General features: G+C 38.1%; 1 protein-coding gene across 3 annotated transcripts in view; it reads right to left on the reverse strand.

The window, feature by feature from the left end:
* Positions 1-17086, reverse strand: part of TBC1D22A (TBC1 domain family member 22A) — a 178618-nt gene that overhangs the window by 68666 nt on the left and 92866 nt on the right. For all 3 annotated transcript variants that reach the window (XM_040594075.1, XM_040594076.1, XM_040594077.1), the window contains one exon: positions 7803-7930. In XM_040594075.1, the coding sequence (XP_040450009.1) occupies positions 7803-7930 (128 nt within the window). The remainder of the gene's footprint in view (positions 1-7802; positions 7931-17086) is intronic.

A 17086-nucleotide genomic window follows, 5' to 3' on the forward strand; every position in this document is an offset into this window, starting at 1 on the left:
CCAGTCTATGAATCTATGGTGTGCCCATCTCCTTCTTGAAGCAGTTTCCATCTAGTATATGCCAGAAATCAAATTTATAGTAAAACTATAAAGATTACAGAGAAGATAAGCACAAAAAGTGCATGTAACGGCTTCTATAAGTAGAGATATTTGCAGCTTGGAAAAGGAGTGATTGCATATAGAGACAGAAAACAGTTCTGAAACAGGTGATGGGGGAAAGTGAATAAAGAATGATTTGACAATTTCTCATAATCAAAGAAATAAGTGGAAGTTACTTCAGAAGAATCTTTTGTTAAATCAGAGAAGAATTTCTTTCCTCACTGCGTAACAAAATTGCAAAAAATCACCAGCATAGGATGTTTTAAACAGTGTATTTTAAAACAATTAGATACATATTTAAAAATATTCAATGGGCATTTTAAAATATGTATAACAAATATAATAAAGCTTCTCAGTAGTAGAAGATGGGAGGGTATATACCTTCTCCACATTTTTGATCTCACTCTAAATATTTATTGTCCACTTAACCTAATCTGGTTCAAGGACCTTTACAGTCCAAATCATGCTTTGTGTAAAACAGGAAAAATAGACCAGACCACTGGGACAGTGAGAGGTCTCAGTCTCCTGTTAAAGAAAAGGATGAAAACAATTTTCTGCTTAATAGAATGAACTCAATATGGAAAAGATATGTTAGAACTGCCATAAAAAGAAAAATATTCCTGGCCATGAAAAATTAAATCTGCTTTCAGTAGATGTATTTTGAGTCTCTTGTCTCAGGTGGCTTACGGCTCTGATTGAGGCCAGAGTAGTAATAATACCTTTCTTGTACAGATTCTCTGGTGTCTGTTGAGAAATGCACTCCTGTTTCAACTTTAATAGTTTGTTGGGTTTTTTTAAATAAATACTAATCACAACACAATGCTACCAAAAAACAAACTAAAATCATTGTCATTTTCATGGAATCAAAATCTCTGATTGAGTCTATGCAAAAAAAATGGAAACATAGGAAAAAAATGTAACTGCATTTTTAAACATCTTAAATTCCAGTGACTGATGGCCAGACAAATAACATTACTACATCTAAACTTTTTTCTGCCCTTTTTTTCTGCTTTTTTTTTTTTTTTTTGCGGGGGAGGGGGGGGGGGCAGGGGGGGCAGGGAGGTGGTGCTGTTGAAATATCTGTCAAAGTTTTATTTCAATATGTCCCTAGTTAGATGGATAAAAAGAAAGCCTGTGCTTCTGCAGTTATTCATGACCTTCAGCACGATTTCTGGGTCCTCAGCACTTCTGGATAATGATACAAATGTTGTTCATTAAAATACAACATTAGATGTCTACTTTTAAACAAAATCCCCTTAATCAAAAGCTAGTAATGAGCTACAGAAATTACACCAACAAATAAATGGGAAACAAAGATGTCTGTTACCACATTGGTCAACAGAGTATGAGGTCCAACATGAGATACATGACAATAAAAATTAACACTAAGCCAAAGAGAGGGAAAATTTCATTCCTCCTTGAAGAAAGAAAGGATATAAATGGCTGGTCTATGATAATACTTGGTCTAATGAAGACACACATTTTTCAAAAAATGAAATAATGTTTATTTTGAGCACAGTAAGCATCACTCTCCTGGATGAAGAAGAAAGATTAGATTTCAAGGAGGAAAAATTACATTTTTCTGGATCCATCTGCAGGACCTCAGGAAGAGGGCATAAGCCAGTAGGTTCCAACAGCAATGGGTGCTCTCTACTGATGTTTGTCTAACAGATGCAAGCTGAGAAATTTACTACCCACCAAGAAAAAAAATCTTCTTAGGAAAAGACTGCAAATAAGCTGGAAAAGGACAAGCAATCATTCTGATTTAACACTAGGGTTCAAATCACAGCTCTGCTCTCTTACCCTCCCTCCCTTGCACTGGCTGTAGTACTCATCAGCCCCCTCACTGGGCCAATCTCAAGAAAACTAACAAATACTGCCAAGGAGCAGGGGGTAACAGGAACTAGGAGAAAAACCTGTTTCAGTAGCATGATGTTAAATCAACTCATCAGTATTGTCAAATTCTATCAGTGTTGTTATTTGCATTTTCCTATACCTTTTCCAAATCTTTGTAACTGTTTTGCATTTTACATAGTAGGATTATATACTTGAATTTGTATTTATTTTCTATGGTAAGCCTTAAAATATCTTGGCAACACTAGTTTTCCTCACACAAGAACAGGGTAAAGCTGTAAAGTAGGAGACCAGGGCATTGTAAACACTACCTACCTCACCTGCCTGTTTTGAGGTGTATCCAATGAGTTGAGTGTGTGACTCATTTCAGCTACACCAGCCTACTGGTGAGCTAGCAAGAGTGCTTTGAAACAAAAGCACTTCTTGGCAGGAGAAAATATTAGGCTGTACACTTGAAGTCTAAACATTCACACAGCACTTGCCACCATGTATTTCAAATTGAAAACTAATATACATAGTTGCTACAATTTTTTTCTTTTCTTTTTTTTAACCCTGAAGAAGTTTTTAGCTATGGAACTTATGTCAGTGTCTTTTCTGTAAATTATGCACCACTACGAAGTTACTTCCACAGAGAAATCACTGGACATAAGACAGCACAAAAAGGTAATTTATATAAAAACACCAGATCAGAAGGAAAACACTGCAATGAAAAATACATGCACACCATTTACCTGAAAAGTAAATATAATAAAGTACTTGTATGCCAATGAAAATTTTTATCCTACTTAAAACAGCAGTCGATATAACACTGTATTATCTGTATCAGTATGATTTCACAGCATTGTTAAAGCCTTCATTCTAGCTGCAAACTTCCCAGAAATCAAATGCAATTTTGAATTCAATATTTAAGCAGTTAAAAAATACTGATAGTTAAAACTAAAAACTGTTGTGCTCTAAGTACTGGTATACAATCACTGATGTTCAAGACCCATATTGCTATTTCTATTCAAGGACGAAAATTTAGAACAGATGCCATCACTGTAATGGCATTGCTTCCTCCCCCCTCCCCAAAAGAGAACTAGGCAGCTACATAAACACAGTGGATCTTAAAAGTGTCCCAAGGACAACATCCATTTTAAGAAATAAAATACACCAAAAGAAAATCTTGATGCAGACATCAATAAAATGTCTTGAGCTGAAGCATGGATACCTTCTGAGGTTTTGATGGTAAATATTTAATATATTTATCCAGAGTAGAACAGCACAGATGCTGAGCATGGAGACATCCACAACATTTCTACTACAATAGTTTGAATATTTTAAGTCAGAGTTAGAAGCCAACAAAAGTCAGTTTCAAATACACAAAGCAATCTTTAAATTAGTGTCAAAATGCCCCTCTGGCAAGGAACAAATATAAAACTAACCTGCATTCCTTGAGTCCATAGAAATATGTTAAACACTTACGTATCCTGAATAATTCAGCCATCATGCTATCTCATTTTACCAATCCTTCATACCAAAAGAGATACAAAATGTGAAATAAAAAAGCAAAAGTTAATAAAAAGATAAAACTGAGGTCTTATGTTACACTATTTTGGTTTGTGTAATCTTTCAAACTTTACAGTTTATGAACATTCATATTAATCAGTTCTACAGAGTTAAAATTTGGATGTTTTGGGTATAACTTAACAAGCAGTTTCTATTTTGAAAGAATTCACAAGGCATTTACAGCATTTATCTTAAAAACAAAAACAAAACAACGAAAACCAAACAGCAAAAAAACAATAGCAATCCTGAATCAAGTGAAAAAGTGGGGTAATTCATTCTCATTAAAATGCAATTCAGGTTAAAGCATAAACCAAACTGAATATTTATAGCTAAGAAGCTCTCACAACATATCCTTTGTAAGCAAGATGCATAATGTCTTTAATTTTTCTACTTTACAAAGTTCTGCTACAGAAGACAGTGATATATTTTAGTGGATTTCACAGATACAGTTACAGAATACCAGAGGATTTACCGAAGCGAGTATTTGGGAACCTTTCCAAATTTCTCTTCCCTTCAAATTTTAACTTGCTCAAGTACAGGTATTTCGGATTATATGTTCAATGATTTATTTCACAGAGCCTAACAAATGACTGATGAATCCTAAATTAAACTAGACAGAAAATATGACACCAACCAGAGTAGCAATGGTACTCTGGTACAATGGTACCTACCGGAGACAGAGGTAGACATCACTTAAGTGTCCAATCCTACTCTCACCAACGTCAATGGAAGAACTCCCAACATATTTGGAGAAACAGAATGCAGTTCTAGCAGCTCCAGACAACAACAGTTATCTATTTCACCAGGAAGTATATGACAGCAGGCTATTTAAGTTTGTTGTTATTCCACTGAAACCCCCTTGTGTTACAGTCCATGAGAAAATGAGGCCTGAGAATGTGCTGTCTCCAGCTTATATTCCAGATTGGTCAATTTTTATCTTTCCACTTCAAACACAGAGAAACATGCAGCTCAGCAAGACAAGGCATTATTTCAGCTTTGATGGGGAGAGAGGAAGACAAAGGAGACAAAACACTTTTTTCTGTGAAAAAAAAAATCATCAGCAGGATCCTCCCTTTCAAGGGAGGCCACTGTTCTCTAATCCTTGGGAGGGGAGCGAAGCCATCCATCACCGCCCTGGCTTTCTGCAGGAAACGAGGGAGCCAATCTCCAGTGCAGAAATGAAGGAATCTGACAGTCCCACCTGTCTGTCTTTCCATTCCTTGCACATGAAGGAATCTGACAGTCCCACCTATCCTGATCATCCTCCAGCACCACTCCCATGCTGTTCCCAAATTGCGCTGTGCTCTGGGACTAGAGCTGCCTGTGAACAGTATATTGCAAAATCCCTCATCGCTTTCTGAGAGCCATAAAGTAGGTAGAGTCTGAGCAGAGGCTCTTGCATCAGCAGTGTAAGGATGCCTGTAGTCCCTGCTGTGGCTAATATTACTTTGCAACATGATTAGTTCACCTTCTCTCTGAACTTATACTGCAGTTAAAGGTGCTTCTGTTTGCAGTAGTTCAAGAGTATCGAGGGCGGGGGTGGGAGTCAGTACCTGCACATACTAACTAGCCACTAAAATAGCAGAAGACATAAGTGTAGAAATCTCAGAAGAATCCTCATGTTGTCTTACTTTCCTGTTTTAGGACATATAATATAGCAAAATCAAGCCTAATAACAACATCATCTGCCTTTGAGTACACTGAGAAAAACAGTCAAGCATCTATCCAGGCTGTTACAATTATCAGTAGGATTGCTCCTTCTATCTGTATCTGGAAAGCTAAATTTCTTTCAAAAAAATAAGATCCCTTATTACATTTCTGCCTTTGCTAATTTTAAGTCTCTTTCAAATCCAACATCACAGGTCCTAGACCCTCTGAAAAATTTCTTTACCAGTGTATCTTTAAATGACATTTTGGCCTATAGCAGGATTTACAGTTGAAAATATGAATCAGAAGATAAAACTAACTGAGCAAATTCTATCTCTAAAGTGTTTTCCATTTGGAAAGCAGCACTGCTGATACAGTTCTAAATGAATAAGTTATAAATCATATGCAACCAAACTGCTTAGTGACAAGTTATTTATGTAAAAATCCATAAAGTTATTGCATAGCACTTAAGCAAAAACTTTGCACAAACTTTACTGCATCTTGTAGGTTCACTGCATTTATTACCCATATTATCAAGTTGATAAGATTCATATTATAGGTTGTTAACAAGTTTGGTACAAGCACAGCTGAAACCTGGTAAGCGACTTGTGGAATTGCTTAAGGTTGTTTCATTCAGAAAAAGGGTTGGTAGGAGACTTCTACGTTAAGGTATCCTGACTGGTTTGAATACACTACTCATCAAGAAATGCATACAGAACAGTTTGCAAAATACCGAAACCTAGAAAGCAGTACAGATGTGCTGCATATGTCGAGTTAAAATACAGAATTACTCCTTAAGTACATTAAATATATAAAAATAATCTCACTCTAGGTATAAGAAACTCATTTAGGTATTTAGGTACAAGAAACCTTCATTTAAAAGATACACTTGGAAATCTCATGTAAATAGGTATGTATTAAGCTTTTAAATACCATAGAGAACTATTGTAATATAGCAGAATTTGCTACAAATTAGAATTAAGTAATTAGAACCAATTATGGATAAAGATCCCATTGAAGTGTAACTTGAGAGGTGCCTATGGACTAGCAATGAGAAAAGTTTCCTTTCAGCATGGCACCAGCTAGTTTGAGAAAGCAACCTCATGCCTGGCCTTCAAAAGAACTTTCTCAACAGTACCATAGAAGGATAGCTCACAGATGAGCTCAAAGTGAAGTTCTGGTAAAACCAGCTATTTCTTGGGCACATCTGGGTGGTTATTGGGATTAAGGAAGAGCTTTTACATTATTTTAGCACATTGATGATAATGATCAAGTACCGAATGCAGCATTAGGGTTAGCAGTGTAAAAATCTTTCAGGAGTTAGAAATGCTGCGGCAATAGCAACAAAAATTATTCAAAATGAGAGAAATTAGCTACAGTGAAACACTGAAACTGCTCAATCATTATGTTTATCAGAAAGATTTTATAAAGAATAAATATTTTACACTGGAAGAAAATGTCAGGTAATAACAGATATTAGAATGAATAACAGATGTTACAATGAGACAAAGGAGGTAAAAGGACCCCCAGATGGAAGCAAAATTCAGCCAAATTCAATTCAGAAAACTGCTGAAGATGAACCACCAACTAAAACCTGCAAGGAAACCAACCACCTCTTATGACCAACTTAACAGCAGAAGTGACAGACCCCGTCATTTATTAACATTTTCTTATCACATTTGCATACCATTCTACAAAACACACTGCACTGAAACAACTTACCAGACTCATGAAACTAATAGCAAGCAATTTTTAACCCTCTGCTAGAGGTCTGGATGGATGGTCTAAGTAGACATTCTGGCATTAAAGTGTATGAAACTCAATAAACATTAATACATAACGAATACCTATAAAGACACTGATACATAAAAATTTAACATCTCTTTACGAGACAGAAATTAGATGTTACTGTCATATTTACTAAACTAATTAAGTTGAAAATTCGTATGGAATTTAACGTTTACTTTTCTTCCTTCCCCCTCTCCCCCCGCCCTTAACTTCAATAATGAAGATAGTAGATAAGGTTATATTGTTTAAATACATATAGTAAAAAATTGCAACCAGAAGATTCTGGAATGTCAAGTAACAGAACCAAGAACAGGTAAACAGTTTTTCTCTGGTATCAATTCCTTCACTTGACAGTCAGGCAAGAAATTGTTGAGGAAAAATAATTACCTTAACTAGAGGCCAGTAACATAAGGAGTTTTGTCTGGACAAACAGTAAGAGAGAAGACATGACAGAAGGATGAATGCTGAGAACTGGAGACTGGAAGCTAGTATTGGATTGAGTAGTTAAGCAGACGGGCAGTAAGAAGCCTGGAACTCAGAATCGATGGAGGACACTGATTAAGCACAATTCAATGTTTTGCTTCTCTGAAGAGACAGAAGGGAATACTGACATTAACTCATGCTTTGAGTGAGTGTTCATTTTAGTACTATAAATTATCATGACATCAAGTGCTTGGTTTTGAAGGGCAAGAAGACTAAAGACACTAAATGTTTCTAAGTGGTGATGATCACTGAAGGCTTTTTCTCTTATTATGATGATTTTCAGATGACAATAAACCAAAAAGGTTCAAGACAAAACACATAGAAATGTATTGGCGTGTCCAAAAAACAATATACAAGTTACAGAGGTTTAAAAATATACTTACTTGGTATGTGTCCCATAACCTTATAGTACACCGTAAAGGGACTTCTCTCATCAGCAAGTTATTCATCCATCGGAAAGCAAATTGCAAGTACTTCACCTCATGTTGATCCAAGTGCCTATGAACTTGTTCTGGAGACAGAATAAACAGACATTTTACTGCAATTTTTCTGAAGTTCATAAGTATCAAATGCACTGTCTAAAAGAATAAGGTACTCTTCCAATCTCAAGCAAATAAAATATGGTGGTACATGCCAACTCTTACAACTGAATGAAAATCCCCAAAATAGAAACAACTAGTTAACCATTACACTGGTTTTATTTTTCTGTCTCTGGATGTCTTAAAAAAAACTGCCCTCAGTTGTGTTATGTTAAGAAAAGATTAACATCAGAGCTTTACAGTATATCGCAAAAAATAAAGTTACAAAATGAAATTATTAGCTATATATATCCTCACTAATTTCTTAGGCTGCAAATTATTTGGGGCAAGACTACAAGAGACAAAGTTTGCAAATAACACAATGGCTTCCAAAAATAAAGTGTTGGTAATAAAAAGACAGTATTAAATTAACAGGACAAAGAAATATTAGGAAAGTACATGTAAAGGTTATATTCAATCCAGACAAAAAAAAAAAATAATAACTGTGAAATTAATGTAGGAAATACAGTGAACAAATTTAAGTAATTTGCAGCTTAAATAATTTCTTAGTTTAACAAATAGATACAAATAAAACGCAGTACAAATAAATGGTTTCCAAAGCAGTACTCATACACACTGTGTTTACTGCAGCACGTTTACTATTTGAAAGCTGTGATAATCACTTGCATGGGTTATTGCTAGAGCTAATAGAACTGATCTACTACATGGCTTTTATATATTGAGCAGAATTTCCACCAAAAAGGATCACAGACATTCTGTTACCAGGTTTCCACTAACTGGCTCAAGTATGACATTGGCATTACGTGACTGACAAATACTGCAGAAATGCTAATTTCTTATTTTGGATAGATTTATGACAAGAAGTCTTTCTTAAAGCCTAAATAAGACAATCCTATTGTCTGTCTTTATGCAAATACATTCTTGGAAGATTTCTCTACCCAGATAATCCTTTGTCCACATTCACTGAGGTGTATTATCAGCTAAAACAATGAGTATGTGTGGACCTTACAAACTTCACCTTTCTCAGAAAACTCTAAAAAGGCACTAAAATACTAAATGAACAATAACAAAAAAATCCCAACAGTATGGCAGTACCATTACAAGAAAAACTACTTAAAGATTAAGGTAGCAGAAATTAATTGCACTAGATTATAATACACACTTAAGTTATTAGAACAATTTTTTTCCTCAAGATGTATTTTGTGGCTATATGAAAGTGTCAGCCAATACGATACAGTTGTTTCAATATGGAAGCAAGCAAAAATTTTGTAGATTTTAAAAACAATCAACAGTGATTTTTTTTTTTAAAATAACACCAGTCACAACACATTACACCAAAGGTCCACCTATCACAACATCCCATCTCCTGTGGTGTCTGACGACAAATAATCCATGGAAATGTATAAAACACCGGCATTTCTCCATGGCACTTCTCAGCCTCTATCTACCTGTGGCTAAAGCTCTCTTCAGCAGACCTGGCATCTAAGTTTCTAAACTCATCTCCTGCAATATATAGACAAATATATTAAACTGTATGCACATCTTAAAACTATCTGGTACCTCTCCTGGGAACCTTTTTAAAGTTGTAGCTATATATAAAGACATGTGAATCTTTAAACTGTGCATTTCATGCCTTTTTAAACATGCATTTCCCAGTTGGGAAACAGACAACAGCCAATACGAAGGCTAGTTCTGCACTCTGCATCAAGTCAGTAACCTGTGCAAGTGCAACAGTTATCTTAACCAGCACTCCAAACACAACAGCTAACTGCAGGGCTTACCTTGCAGCCCCTGCTCAGCAGCATTGCTAATCTAGGTTAATCTAGGTTACTTTTAAAATAAATAAATAAATTAAATAATCAACAAATGATCTTTAAAAAAGGTGGGAATTCTGCACGCAGAGGCTCTTCCCTTTCTGTAAAATGCTGATGAAGCAACTCCTCAGCTTGAAAAGTTATTGGAAGTCGACAGATGCAGTAACCATGTGTCTTCTGCCTAAACAAGGCAGTTTACATGCAAAGTCTGTATTTTGAAGAGAGTATAAGCTTCAGAAGCCTCTGTATTTTCCTTTTCCACACAAAGGCAATGCATGCCTGTAACTTCTAAACAGAATAGAATAGTTCAGTTGGAAGGGGCCTACAATGGTCATCTAGCCCAACTGCCTGACCACTTCAGGGCTGACCAAAACCTAAAGCATGTTATTACGGACATTGTCCAAATGCCTCTTCAACACTGACAGGCTTGGGGCATCAACCACCTCTCCAGGAAGCCTGTCCCAGGGTCTGACCACCCTCTCAGTAAAGAAAAGCTTCCTAATGTCAAGTCTGAACCTCCTCTGGCACGGCTTTGGACCATTCCCACGTGTCCTCTCACTGGAACCCAGGGAGAAGCGCTCAGCACCTCCCTCTCCACCTCCCCGTCCTTGGGGAGCTGTAGGGAGCAATGAGGTCGCCCCGCAGCCTCCTTTTCTCCAAACTAGACAAACCCAAAGTCCCTAGCCGCTCCCCACGGGACATGCCTTCCGGCCCTTTCACCAGCTTTGTTGCCCTCCTCTGGGCACATTCCAGCAACTCGACGTCCTTCTGAAATTGCGGGGCCCAGAACCGCACACAGTAGTCAAGGGGAGGCTGCACCCATGCTAAACACAGTGGGCTAATCACCTCTTTTGACCGGCTGGTTGTACTGTGTTTGATGCACCCCAGGATGCGGTTTGCCCCCTGGGCTGTGAGAGCACACTGCTGACTCACATCGAGCCTGCTGCCGGCCGGCACCGCGCGTCCCTTTCTGCAGGGCCGCCCTCCAGCCACTCCTCTCCGAATCTATACTTGTGCCCAGCATTACCCCACCCCAGGTGCAGAATCTGGCATTCGTTCTTGTAAACTTTCAGATATTAAATAAATCACTGATGATTGCCCAATGCTCCGATCTATCTGGATCCCCCTGCAAGGCCTCTAGTCTCTCAAGAAAGTCAACAGTTTGGTTTCATCAGCAAACTTGCTAATGGTGCATTCAAGTCCTGCAACCAGATCACTGATAGAAATACTGAACAGGACCAGCCCTAGAATGGAAGCATGAAGGACACCGCTGGTGACCAGCTGCCAGACAGATGTAGCCCCATCCACCACAGCCCTGTGAGCCCTGCTCTTCAGCCAGTTCTTCACCCAGTGCGCCATTATTAGGTCAGTTATTCAGGACAAGTACAGAACTACTGCCATAGTTCTAGGCAGATTTAGCTGCAAGTTAGATATACTGAAGTGAGATACTATGTTAAATTCATTTTTAAAATGCCACATGGAGATACCTGTATTGCAGACTACTATAATTAGAAAACCTGCTACATCCAGCAGGATGCAAAAAAAGTCAACTTTCTTTCTAACTGAAGTTACTAACTCACAAACATTTTTGTTCTTCGCACAGCATAAACAAATTTCACTTGGGTACTTGCAGCCATGGGAAGTAATGAAGAACGATAAATTGTGCCACTTGTGATATTTCAACTACAGTTGTTAATGGGCATAATAAATTTCTTGAAAGTTGCTTTCTAGTCTAAACAACTTGAAAAATAGACTACTAAACTCTGTGCATTATATACAATTGATGCAAGACTGGAATAGAAGATGCTTTGAGTAAAAAAGCTAATTCGTCCTACTTTATAAGTAATCGTGAGTAGAGGCTATTTTGTTGATAAAGGTAATTTGGACAGTCATAATCTAAATTTAAATTTTCCATTTCAGTGAAAATAAGTACGTGTGCGCAATGAGCAAGCAAGATATATAATTACTGTCAGCTTTCAGACTTCAAGTAATTTACAAAAAATACTTCTACTAAGGTTTCTGATAGTAAAATTATTTTACAGTTTAAAAAAAAGACATTTCTTTTAACAAAATTCAAAAGAATGTAAAATTATAGTTAAGAAGTTTCCCAATACTTTCAATAAATCTATACATACAGTTTTGGTGAAGTGAGTCTTCTGATTATAAAGAATAAAATACATTATACAGATGCATTCCAAAATAGCATACTGACAAAAAGAAATATTCTGTACATAAAAAGCATTTATAACTATTTATAATTTTAATACACTTATTGTATATACTAGTTTGAATGACCACATTTACCCACCTTAAACACATGCTTCTCATCGCAGAAGAATCTATAAAGTATTTATTATTAATGTTTAATGTCAGCTTCTCATGCTGTTTTACTGATTTCAAAATTAAATTTGCATGTGACTACAGTATCAAAAACCAGAGCCATGGTCAAGTAAAGAAATAACCTACACTAAAGCATGACTTAATTGCTGTCCTGACTGGGAGGTACTGTTGGAGTGAATGCCTAGGCAAATTTACGTATAAGCAAAGAGGAACCACAAAATAATAGTAAAATTATGCATGAATCACCGAATTATGGTGGCATAGCACGGTGCCACTGCATCCATCTGTATAATTTATTACTTCAGAACATTAGCCTTTTGGTGTTGAGCTTTACTTAAAGATTCCTATGAACCGTAGCAATCTTCTCTGACATCAGCTATAGACCTAGCTTTGACATTTTTGAAATTACTTACATTTTTCTACTCATATTTCATACCCTGGGCACTTCATTTCTAACTCCATTATATCAAAAGTTTATACATGTTTCATTGTAAATATAAAAAGCACTAATTGTTAAAAATTATCTGAAATGCAGTTAAGCTGAGAATCTGATGAATAGAGGGTTTAGTTCAATGAAAGGAAGAAAAATGTGTATTTCTCATTAAGAGCCACCCAATTTTTATTGAAAAATGTACACTAGCTACAAGAGTAACTCCTCTAGCACCAATCCAAATGAACAGTGAAATAACGAGCCAACCTTTGCCACAGAGGTGTACTAGCACAGACATTTGCACACGGAGTTATGTTTGTACATTGCTCCTTAACATATGAAAAAATGCTATAGAAATATGCTAGTGCTCCTTTTTTCCACAGAAACATAGAATCATTTAGGTTTGAAAAAACCTTTAAGGTCATCAAGTCCAACCATAAACCCACCACTGCGAAGTCCACCACTAACCCAGTGCCCTAAATGCCATGTCTACATGTCTCTTTAAATACCTGCGGGGACGGTGACTCAACCACGTCCCTGGGCAGCCTGTTCCAGTGCCTGACAGCCCTTTCAGGGAAGCAATGTTTCCTAACATCCAACCTTGGATAACATCCATCCCTTGGAGCAACCTGAGGCCATTTCTTCTTGTTCTATCACTTGTTCCTTGGGAGAAGGACCGACCCCCACCTGCCTACAGCCCCTGTCAGGGAGTTACAGAGATTGAGTGATAAGGTCCCCCCGAGTCTCCTCCTCTCCAGGCTGAACCACCCCAGCTCCCTCAGCTGCTCCTCACAGGGCTTGTGCCCCAGACCCTTCACCAGCTCCGTTGCCCATCTCTGGACACGCTCCCCCGCCTCAATGTCTGTCTTGCACTGAGGGGCCCAAAACTGAACCCCGTGTTCGAGGTGCGGCCTCACCAGTGCCCAGTACCGGGGGACGATCACCGCCCTGGTCCTGCTGGCCACACTGTCCCTGACACAAGCCAGGATGCCGTTGGCCGCCTTGCCCCCCGGGCACCCTGCTGGCTCCTGCCCAGGGCTGTCACCCAGCCCCCCCAGGCCCTTTCCCCCCAGGCAGTTCCCAGCCCCCTGCCCCAGCCTGTCGCACTGCGTGGGGCTGGTGTGACCCAGGGGCAGGACCCGGCGCTGAGCCCTGTTGAACCTCCTACAAGTGGCCTCGGCCCATCGGCCCGGCCTGCCCAGCCCCCTCTGCAGAGCCTCCTGCCCCCCAGCAGATCAGCACTGCCCCCAGCTCGGTGTCACCTGCAAACTGGCCGAGGGTGCGCTCGGTGCCCTCGCCCAGGTCATTGATAAAGGCATGAAACAGGGCTGGCCCCAGCACGGAGCCCTGGGGACACCCCCTGTGACCGGCCGCCAGCGGGATGTGACTCCGCTCAGCACCACCCGCCGGGCCCGGCCGGCCAGCCAGCTTTTAGCCCAGGGCACAGTACACCCACCCGGGCCGTGAGCTGCCAGTTTCTCCAGGAGAACGCTGTGGGAGATGGTGTCAAAGGCTGTACTGACATCAGGCAGACAACACTCTAGTGGCACTCTAGCAGGTTCGGGACCATACCAATCAAGGCAAGCCTTGTAGACTTGTCATTCATAAACTAGCATAATGGAAGACAAGCCAAACAGGGTGAAGCACTGACATTTCAGAAATCGATTTCCATTTCTACTACAGATGAGAACCTCCACTGTCTCATTCTCTTCATTTTTTAATTAGTCACCTTGTTATTTAAAAAAACCCTGACATTGCAAACAAAAAAATAAACACCATAAACTTAGAGCCGAAGTTGTAACATATCCACAAATAACACAGGCACCTAATAAGAAAGCATGACACCCAGAAGAGCCATTGCTTCAAAACTTAAAACCCTTTCATTTTGAAATACATAGTCCCTTGCAAATTTAACATAGGAGCCTGCCTGTCTTTTAATTCTCTTATGACTCTCTTGGAAGGTTCTCTGTATGGAAATATGAATCTAACAATGACAACAAGTTCTTTAAAAGAGAAAAAAAAATTCATTGGCAGGTAATAAATTTCTGGAGGAACGTAGTGCAGACAGAACTACTATGCAAAACTAAGAATTACTTCAGATATAGAAGGTCTTCAGTCACTATTTTATTCATGGGTTTTTTTCAAGTAATTCTTGCTATTAAATTCAACTTAACATCTTTCCAGACTTTTAAAAAAACTGATTAACAGAACAGTGTAATACAAATTTGTCCCCCTGTCTTCTCTCCATCAGTAAGAAAGATAAAAATCCAGCAAGTTTTCAACTGCAGAATTTGATAGAATTTGTTCTTTTCCTTAGGAAGCAGATTTGGAAAAAAAATTTATCAGTCGACTTAGAAATCCAGACACTTTTCATCCCATATTAGGTTCAAACGTACTAAGAAATTATTATTTATGACTTTATGCACTCCATTTGACAGCTAATGTGAAAATGAAGCTTCACAGCATAGGTTATAGCAAATCCATATTTAAAATTTTTAAATATCCTGTGACAAATAGCCAAAATATTAAAATGTTTTGCATTTCCTCATGGCTGATCAGATTTCTCCCATAGACTATTGTGCAAACATTAACCTTTCACTAGAGATATCAGATTATCAGTTAAATTTTGCCACTGATCGTTAAAAAGAAAATCATGTGGTTTAATCTCAAATTCATTCACAAGGGATGTGCTCGCAAGCCTGGAATTTGTCTGACCATTAGATTAAAACCAGCAAACTGCACTGTCACAATTTGTGTGCTATTGAGTAGGCAACAATGATGTTTCCCTCCTTGTGCAATATTGCAATTTCTGGACTACAGAAAATTTGTCATGGTCCAGCCCATTATAAGTATGATGTATGTACAAACTAAACAAATACAGTAACACTTCTTTTCCAGTTTCTTCATAATGCTGTGACTTGATATTTGACAGCTTCCAAGTATTAGCTTCCATCTACAAAGCTTCAGTACTCTTTGAACTGTGCAAAGCAACTAACGAACTAGATTTCATCCTATTTAATGCAGTGCTGTAGTAGGCATTTATTTCTACCTAGCTGAACTGTGGGTAGCTATCAAAAAGACATTGCTGTAACACAAATAAACTACATAACCTAGAAGAACACTGCTTACTAGAAACAGTGTTACTCACAAGGGCTGTCCCTGCAAACTTGCACTCATGAGACCAGAACCTCCTGAAAAGCAGTGACAGCTTAAGGTTCACCTCCAAGTTACCATAAGCATTTCACAAAACTGGCTTTCATAAGTATTGCCTGCAAGCTTCCAGATGTCCTTAGGGAAAAAGCATCCCTTTGATTGTATCAGCTGCCATGTGGATACGGCCATCCATGCTCGTCTTCTATCATTTTGAAGCACATTTTGCTCCAGTTTAGATTCACAGATTGTTGATTAACATGGAGCAGTTCAAGCAACTTCATTGATTCAGTTAGGGACTCCTCAACCAACGCATCCACCACCAGCTTGCATGTACTATCCATTCAATCAATATAGTAACAAAATGTTGAAATCTTTTCTACTACCCCTAGATGCTTTAAACATTGTCATTTGCTTAAAATTATAGCTCACCATACTGAACCTTGCTGTCCGAAACAAGGAACTTTGTAATCAGTAAATGACTACTTTCATTTTGAGTACCTTACCTACCGAAAGCAAATTTGTATTTCAGTCTCTCTCTTCCTGAATAATTTCTACATTGTTCAAAGCCAGTATGTTTATGTGCGACAAATATAAAAAGTTTAGAGTAAAATCTTAACATCAGATGTTCTCAGATGCAGATTAAGGCTTACAACCTCCCAGCCTAAATTAGGGAAAATCTGAACAAAAGTAATTCTGTCAAGACTACAGCTTAGCAATGAGTTACTATCAGTTATTGTATATTAATTTTCATTAATATACATTAATAACAAAAGAAGTTCCTGATGACAGGAAGAGACATTCAAAAGACCATAATTGTGCACTTGAAGACAAGATCTCATTATGATACACAATTCTGCTTCAAGTAATAGTAGGGATCTCAGTAAAAGATTTACATGCTGATTATGTCTTGTTCCAGAATTAGTTTGCCTTTTATAACTGGCTAAAATCATCCATTGTAAGAATTACAACAAAAGCATTTAAAAAAATAAAACTGAGAAGTCCTGTACAAAATGAAAATACAACTGGCAGAACACCAGAAATGTTACCAAATTATATTATCCTCATGGCCTACAATTTAGGGATAACAGTCTATTTGAATTTAGCTCACTAAATGTACAGCTAGTAGCTATGACAGAAATACCTTCTTCATACATAAAAGATATGGCCAATATTCCCATACTAAAAAGCCCAAGACACTGATCCCAAAGCAGCAGAAGAAAATACTAGAGGAAGAAGGGAGGGAAAGAACGAGGGAGGGAAGACCTAGTTGCCTCAGGGAATCAAATGCAAATAATAATTCTGCGCTATCCAATGCAAAATGGGGGAAACTATATAGGCAAGTTAGTAGCGATCAAAGAAGAGCTACCATTCTAACTAAAAGTTAAAAATAA

The sequence above is a fragment of the Falco naumanni genome, chromosome 5, assembly GCF_017639655.2.
Source record: "Falco naumanni isolate bFalNau1 chromosome 5, bFalNau1.pat, whole genome shotgun sequence".
NCBI classification, from domain to species: domain Eukaryota; kingdom Metazoa; phylum Chordata; class Aves; order Falconiformes; family Falconidae; genus Falco; species Falco naumanni.